An 8802-nucleotide genomic window follows, 5' to 3' on the forward strand; every position below is an offset into this window, starting at 1 on the left:
GACTTTGGTGTCCCCAGGATGATTCTGGGGTCCCTGAGGCCAATTTTGGGCTCCCTGAGATGATTTTGGGGTCCCCAGGAGGATTTTGGGGTCCCTGAGAACAATTTTGGGGTCCCCAGGCCGATTTTGGTATCCCAGAGATGACTTTGGGGTCCCTGAGATGATTTTTGGGTCTCTCCAGCTGATTTTGAGGATCCTGAAGGTGATTTTGGTGCCCCTGAGGCCGATTTTGGGGTTCCTGGGGGCATTTTTGGGGTCCCTGACGCCAATTTTGGGGTCCCTGAGAACAATTTTGGGGTCCCTGAGAACAATTTTGGGGTCCCTGAGATGATTTTGAGGATCCTGAGATGATTTTGGGGTCCCAGAAATAATTTTGGTGCCCCAGAGATGATTTTGGGATCCCTGGGATGATTCTGGGGTCCTTGAGAACAATTTTGGGCTCCCAGAGATGATTTTGGTGTCCCTGAGAACAATTTTGAGGTCCCTGATGCCGATTTCGGGGTCCCTGAGAACAATTTTGGTGTCCCTGGGATGATTTTGGGCTCTCTCCAGCCAACTTTGGTGTCCTTGAGAACAATTTTGGGGTCCCCAGGCCAATTTTGGGCTCCCTGGATGCCGATTTTGGGCTCCCTGGGGTGGTTTTTGGGGTCCCCAGGCTGATTTTTGGGGTCCCCGGGCCGTTTTTTGGGCGCTTACGAATCCATTGCCCATGATCCTGTAGAGGCCCTTGAGCGACTCCAGGTCTTTGTTGGTGAAGTGGAACTGGACCATGCGCGAGTTCCGGAACAGGGGGCCCAGCGTGGTCTGGGGCAAAAAATGGGGTCAGGAAACCCCAAAAAACGAAAAAAACCCACTAAAAATAACTCAAATATACCCTAGTTTGCAGAAAATAAAAAAATGGCAAAAAAAAACCCCAAAAAAATCCCATTAAAAATGGCTCGAGTACCAAAAACCCCCCCTAAAATCACACTTAAAGAAACCCAAAATCCCATTGAAGAAAAACCAAAATCCCACAAAAAATCCCTCATTAAAAAATCCCATTAAAAAATCCCAAAATCCCATTAAAAAACCCTTAAAAAACCCAAAATCCCATTAAAAAATTCCAGTTAAAAAAAAACCCAAAATCCCATTAAAAAATCCCATTAAAAAACCCCAAATCCCATTAAAAAATCCCATTAAAAAACCCCAAATCCCATTAAAAAAATCTCAGTTAAAAAATACCATTAAAAAAACCCAAAATCCCATTAAAAAACCCATTAAAAAATCCCATTAAAAAAAACCCAAAATCCCATTAATAAAACCCAAAATCCCACTAAAAAATCCCATTAAAACATCCCATTAAAAAACCCCCAAAATCCCATTAAAAAACCCCCAAAATCCCACTAAAAAATCCCATTTAAAAAAAAAAAACCTAAATTCCCATTAAAAATCCCATTAAAAAAACCCCATTAAAAAACCCCAAAATCCCATTAAAGAGACCTCCAAAATCCCATTCAAAAAACCCCCAAATCCATTAAAAAAAACCCAGTTAAAAACACCAAAATCCCATTAAAAAAACCTCAAAATCCCATTAAAAAATCCCATTAAAAAAACCCCAAAATCCCATTAAAAAAATCCCAAAATCCCATTAAAAAAAACCCCAAAATCCCACTAAAAAATTCAATTTAAAAAACCCCAAAATCCCATTAAAAAATCCCATTAAAAACTCCAAAATCCCATTAAAAAACCCCATTAAAAAAGCCCCAAAATCCCAATAAAAAATCCCATTTAAAAAACCCAAATCTCATTAAAATCCCATTAAAAACAAACCCAAAATCCCATTAAAAATCCCATTAAAAAATCCCATTAAAAAACCCCAAAATCCCATTAAAATATCCCAGTTAAAAAACCCAAAATCCCATTTAAAAAAACCCCAAAATCCCATTAAAAAAACCCCAAAAAATCCCATTAAAAAATGCCTCAAGTCCCAAAAAAACCCACTTAAAAAACCCCAAAATCCCATTAAAAAATCCCATTAAAAATCCCCAAAATCCCATTAAAGAAACCCATGTAGAAACCCCAAAATCCCATTAAAAAAAACCCAAAATCCCATTAAAAAATCCCATTAAAAAAAAAACCAAATTCCCATTAAAAGAAAAACAAAATCCCATTCAAAAAACCCCAAAACCCCATTTAAAAAATCCCATTAAAAAACCCCAAAATCCCATTAAAAAATCCCATTAAAAAACCCCAAAATCCCATTAAAAAATCCCATTTAAAAAAACCCAAATCCCATTAAAAAATCCCATTAAAAAACCCCAAAATCCCATTAAAAAAACCCCAAAATCCCATTAAAAAATTCCCATTAAAAAAACCCCAAATTCCCATTAAAAGAAAAACAAAATCCCATTAAAAAAACCCCAAAATCTCATTAAAAATCCCATTTAAAAACCCAAAATCCCATTAAAAAAAACCTTAAAACCCCCAAAATCCCATTAAAAAAAAAACCCGAATTCCCATTAAAAAATCCCATTAAGAAACCCCAAAATCCCATTAAAAATCCCATTAAAAACCCCAAATGCCATTAAAAAAACCCAAAATCCCATTAAAAAATCCCATTTAAAAACCTCAAAAATGCCATTAAAAAGCCCATTAAAAAATCCCATTAAAAATCCCATTAAAAAGCCCCAAAATCCCATTAAAAAACCCCCAAAATGCCATTTAAAAAACCCCAAATCCCATTAAAAAATAAAACCAAAATCCCATTAAAAAGCCCCAAAATCCCAATAAAAAATCCCATTAAAAAACCCCAAAATCCCATTAAAAAAAAACCCAAAATCCCATTAAAAAGTCCATTAAAAAACCCCAAATCCCATTAAAAAATCCCATTAAAAAAACCCCAAAATCCCATTAAAAAACCCCATTAAAAAATCCCATTTAAAAACCCCAAAATCCCACTAAAAATCCCATTAAAAAACCCCAAAAAATCCCATTAAAAAATCCCATTAAAAAAAACCCAAAATCCCATTAAAAATCCTATTTAAAAAACCCCTAAATTCCCATTAAAAAATCCCATTTAAAAACCCCAAAATCCCATTAAAAAATCCCATTAAAAATCCCAAAATCCCATTAAAAATCCCATTAAAAATCCCCAAAATCCCATTAAAAATCCCCAAAAAATCCCATTAAAAAACCCCTAAATCCCATTCAAAAATCCTACTAAAAACCCCAAAAATCCCATTAAAAAAACCCCAAAATCCCATTAAAAAATCCCATTAAAAACCCCAAAATCCCATTAAAATCCCATTAAACCCCAACCCTCACCAGCAGCTGCTGTGGGATCAGCTGCATGATCAACTTCTGGGGCCACTGATCCGTTTTCCTGCAAAAAATGGGAAAAAAGAGGAAAAAATGGGAAAATTTGGGATCCCCTCGATTCCAGAACCCCAAAAATCCCAAATTTGCCAAAAAATCCCAAATTTCCCCCAAATTTTCCCCAAATTTCCCTTCCAAACCAGGCAATTTTTACTCATTTTTCCACCCCAAAATTGCCCTAAAAACCCAAAAAATCCCCAAATTTTTCCCAAAATCCCCCAAATTTTTCCCAAAATTCCCCAAATTTTTCCCAAATTTCCCCAGGACCCCAAAAATTCCCAAATATTCCCAAAATCCCCCAAATTCCCCTTGAAACCAGGCAATTTTTACTCATTTTTCCACCCCAAAATTACCCTTTTCCACCCCAAAATTACCCTAAAACCCCAAAAAAATCCCCCAAATTTATCCAAAAAATTCCCAAATTTTTCCCAAAATTCCCCAAATTTTTCCCAAATTTCCCCAGAACCCCCAAAATCCCCAAATTTTCCCAAAAATCCCCCAAATTTACCCCAAATTTTTCCCCCATCTCCCCCAAATTTATCCCAAATTTTCCCCAAATTTCCCTTCCAAACCAATGAATTTTTACCCCCCAAAATCCCCAAAAATCCCCCCAAATTTCCGCCAAATTTATCCCAAATTTCCCCAGAACCCCAAAAATTCCCAAATTTTACCCAAATTCCCCCAAATTTTCCCAAATTTTTCCCAAGAACCCAAAAATTCCCAAATTTTCCCAAAATGCCCCAAATTTTCCTCCAATTCCCTTTCCAAACCAGGCAATTTTTACTCATTTTTACCCCCCAAAATCCCCAAAAATCCCCCAAATTTTCCCAAATTTTTCCCCAAATTTCCCCCAAAAATTCCCCCAAAAATTCCCAAATTTTTCCCAGAAAAATTTCCCCCAAATTTATCCCAGAACCCCCAAATTTTTCCCAAATTTGCCCCCAAAATTCCCAAATTTTTCCCCCAAATCCCCCAAATTTTTCCCAAATTTTCCCCAAATTTTCCCCAGAAGCCCAAAAAATTCCCAGATTTTCCTGGAATTCCCAAATTTCCCCAAAATCCCCCAAATTTTCCCAAATTCCCCCTCCAAACCAATGAATTTTTACCCATTTTTCCACTTTAAAACCCCCAAAATCCCCCAAATTTATCCCAAGTTTTTCCCAAATTCCCCAAAACCCCAAAAATTCCCAAATTTTCCCAAAATACCAGAAATTTTCCCCAAAATCCCCCAAATTTTCCCCCAAATTTTTCCCAAATTTCACCCAAATTCCCCCCAAATTTCCCCAGGACCCCCAAAAAATCCCCCAAATTTTACCCCAAATTCCCCCAAATTTTTCCCAGAACCCCAAATTTTCCCCAAATTTTTCCCAAATTTCCCCCAGAACCCCCAAAAAATCCCAAATTTTCCCCAAACTCCCCCTTCCAAACCAGGCAATTTTTACTCATTTTTCCACCTTAAAACCCCCAAAATCCCCCAAATTTTTCCCAAATTTTCCCAAAAATTCCCCAAAAATTCCCAAATTTTTCCCAGAAAAATTTCCCCCAATTTATCCCAGAACCCCCCAAATTTTCCCAAATTTCCCCCAAAAATTCCCAAACTTTTCCCAAAATCCCCCCAAATTTTTCCCAATTTTTTCCCAAATAATTCCCAGATTTTCCCCAAATCCCCCCAAATTTATCTCAAAAACCCCCCAAATTTTTCCCCACATGCCCCAAAATTTCCCAAATTTTTCCCAAATTTTTCCCAAATTTCCCCATAACCCCAAAATTCCCTAATTTCCCAAAAATTCCCAAGTTCTCCCCAAACTTTCCCCAAATTTCCCTTCCAAACCAATGAATTTTTACCCCTTTTTACCCCCCAAAATCCCCAAAAATCCCCCAAAAATCCCCCCAAATTCCCCCAAATTTTCCCCAAATTTCCCCCAAAAATTCCCCAAAAATTCCCAAATTTTTCCCAAAAATCCCCCAAATTTTCCCAAATTCCCCTTCCAAACCAATTTTTATTCATTTTTCCACCCCAAAATTGCTCTAAAACCCCTAAATTTCCCCCAAATTTTCCCAAAATGCCCCAAATTTGCCTCCAAAAATCCCCAAAATTTCCCCCAAATTTTTCCCAAATTTCCCCAGAACCCCAAAAATTCCCAAATTTCCCAAAATCCCCCAAAAATCTCCTCCCACACCAATCAATTTTACCCCTTTTTACCCCCCCAAAATCCCCAAATTTCCCCCAAATTTCGCCCAAAATCCCCCAAATTTTCCCCAAATTTTTCCCAAATTTCCCCAGAACCCCAAAAATTCCCAAATTTTCCCAAAATCCCCCAAATTTTCCCAAATTCCCCTTCCAAACCAATGAATTTTTACTCATTTTTTCCACCTTAAAACCCCCAAATTTCCCCCAAATTTCCCCCCAAATTTTCTCCAAAAATTCCCCAAAAAATTCCCCAAATTTTTCCCAAAAATCCCCAAATTTTCCCCAAATTTCCCTTCCAAACCAGGCATTTTTTATTCATTTTTCCACCCTAAAACCCCCCAAAATCCCCCAAATTTTCCCAAATTTCCCCCAAATTTTTCCCAAAATCCCCCAAATTTTTTCCCAAAATTTTTCCCAAATTTCCCCAGAACCCCCAAAATTCCCAAATTTCCCCCAAAATTCCCAAATTTCCCCGCACTCACAGATTTTCCCCCAGCATTGACGTAAACCTGGCAGGGCAGGGAGCGCGTCAGCTTCGTGCTGGAATCCACCAGCGCCGGTTTGGGTTTCTAGAAAAATAATAAAAATAAAAATAAAAATAAAATAAAAATAAAAATAAAAATAAAAATAAAAATATAAATATAATTATATTTATTTATTTCTATATATATTTATTTATATATTATAGTCAGCTTCGTGCTGGAATCCACCAGCGCTGGCTTCGGTTTCTATAAATATAATAAAAATTAAAATAAAAATAGAAATAAAAATATAAATATATTTATTTATTTATATATATATTTATATTTTTATTTATTTATATATTATAGTCAGCTTCGTGCTGGAATCCACCAGGGCGGGTTTGGGTTTCTGTAAATAAAATATAAATATAAAATATAAATATAAATATACTCATTTATTTATATATATATTTATTTATATATTATAGTCAGCTTCGTGCTGGAATCCACCAGGGCCGGCTTGGGTTTCTGGAAATATAAAAATAAATAAAAATATAAAATATAAACATATTTATTTATTTTTATATATATATATTTATATATTAGAGTCAGCTTCGTGCTGGAATCCACCAGGGCCGGTTTGGGCTTCTGGAAATATAAAATAAATAAAAATATAAAATATAAACATATTTATTTATTTTTTATATATATATATTTATATATTAGAGTCAGCTTCGTGCTGGAATCCACCAGGGCCGGTTTGGGTTTCTATAAATTAATATAAATATAAATGTAAATGTAAATGTAAATGTAAATGTAAAAATAAATATAAATATAAATATAAATATAAATATAAATATAAATATAAATATAAATATAAGTATAAATAAAAATGTAAGTATAAACATAATTATTTATTTATAAATATATTTATATATATATTTATTTATATATTATAGTCAGCTTCGTGCTGGAATCCACCAGCGCCGGTTTGGGTTTCTGGAAATATAAAATAAATATAAATATAAATATATTTATTTATTTATATTATAGTCAGCTTCGTGCTGGAATCCACCAGGGCCGGCTTGGGTTTCTGTAAAAATAAATATAAAATAAAAACATAAAATATAATTTTTTTTTATCATATATATATATTTATATATATATTAATTTATATATTATAGTCAGCTTCGTGCTGGAATCCACCAGCGCCGGCTTGGGTTTCTATAAAAATAATATAAATAAAAATATAAATATAAATATAAATATATTTATTTTTATATATATTTATTTATGTATTTATTTATATATTAGAGTCAGCTTCGTGCTGGAATCCACCAGCGCCGGCTTGGGTTTCTATAAAATAATATAAATATAAATATAAATATAAATATAAATATAAATATATTCATTTATTTATATATATATTTATATATATATTATAGTCAGCTTCGTGCCGGAATCCACCAGGGCCGGCTTGGGTTTCTATAAATAAAATATAAAATAAAAATATAAATATAAAATATAAATATATTTATTTATTTCTATATATATTTATTTATATATTATAGTCAGCTTCGTGCCGGAATCCACCAGGGCTGGCTTGGGTTTCTATAAATAAAATAAAAATAAAAATAAAAATAAAAATAAAAATAAAAATAAAAATAAAAATAAAAATAAAAATAAAAATATATTTATTTATTTATATATATTTATTTATATATCATAGTCAGCTTCGTGCTGGAATCCACCAGCGCCGGCTTGGGTTTCTATAAATATAAGTATAAATATAAATATAAATATAAATATAAATATAAATATAAATATAAATATAAATATAAATATAAATATAAATATAAAATAAAAATTTATTTATTTATACATTATAGTCAGCTTCGTGCTGGAATCCACCAGCGCGGGCTTGGGTTTCTATAAATAAAAAATAAATAGAAATATAAATATAAATACAAATACAAATACAAATATAAATATAAATATAAATATAAATATAAATATAAATATAAATATAAATATATTTATTTATATTTTATATATATTTATTTATATATTATAGTCAGCTTCGTGCCGGAATCCACCAGCGCCGGTTGGGTTTCTGGGGGAAATTTGGGGTCCCCAAAATTAATCCCCAAAATTTCCCCAAAAATTCCCAGAAAATCCCCAAAACTTCCCCAAAAAAATCCCCCCAAAATCCCCAAAAATTCTAAAAAAACCCCAAAAAATCCCCCCAAAAATTCCCAAGATATCACCCCAAAAAATCCCCAAGAATTCCCAAAGAAACAAAAAAAAAAAAATCCCCAAAAATATCCCCAAAATTACCAAAAAAATTCCCCCAAAAAATTCCCAAAAAATCCCCCCAAAAATCCCTCCAGGACCCCCCAAAAAATCCTCAAAAAAATCCCAAAAATCCCAAAAAAATTCCCAAAAAAATCCCCAAAATCCCCAAAAATTCCCAAAAATTCCCCAAAGATCCCAAAAAAAATCCCCAAAAAATTTTTTAAAATCCCCAAAAATCCCCAAAAATCCCAAAAATTTCCCCAAAATTCTCCAAAAAATTCCCAAATTTTCCCAAAAATTTCTCAAAAAATTCCCAATTTCCCGCTCACCTCCTGCCACTCGAGCACGCCGCTCCAGGCCAGCACTTTGTTCCCCAAAATGCCCCGCAAAAAATCCCCCAAAAATCCCAAAAAAATCCCCAAAAATTAAAAAAAAAATCCCCCAAAATTCCCCAAAAATGCCCGAAAAAATCCCCAAAAATTCCCCAAAAAAATCCCCAAA

The 8802-nt window shown here is 33.7% G+C and overlaps 1 protein-coding gene across 1 annotated transcript in view; it reads right to left on the reverse strand.

Annotated features, from left to right (window-relative positions):
* LOC141726683 (mediator of RNA polymerase II transcription subunit 25-like) overlaps window positions 1-8677 on the reverse strand; it is a gene marked incomplete at its 5' end in the record, with an annotated part of 34332 nt that extends 25655 nt beyond the window's left edge. The window contains 5 exon segments of the mRNA XM_074531652.1: window positions 697-804; window positions 3304-3361; window positions 6028-6038; window positions 6040-6114; window positions 8631-8677. Coding sequence (XP_074387753.1) covers window positions 697-804; window positions 3304-3361; window positions 6028-6038; window positions 6040-6114; window positions 8631-8677 — 299 coding nt within the window.
* Between the last annotated feature and the right edge of the window lie 125 nt (window positions 8678-8802).

The sequence above is a fragment of the Zonotrichia albicollis genome, chromosome 38 (genome assembly GCF_047830755.1).
Source record: "Zonotrichia albicollis isolate bZonAlb1 chromosome 38, bZonAlb1.hap1, whole genome shotgun sequence".
NCBI classification, from domain to species: domain Eukaryota; kingdom Metazoa; phylum Chordata; class Aves; order Passeriformes; family Passerellidae; genus Zonotrichia; species Zonotrichia albicollis.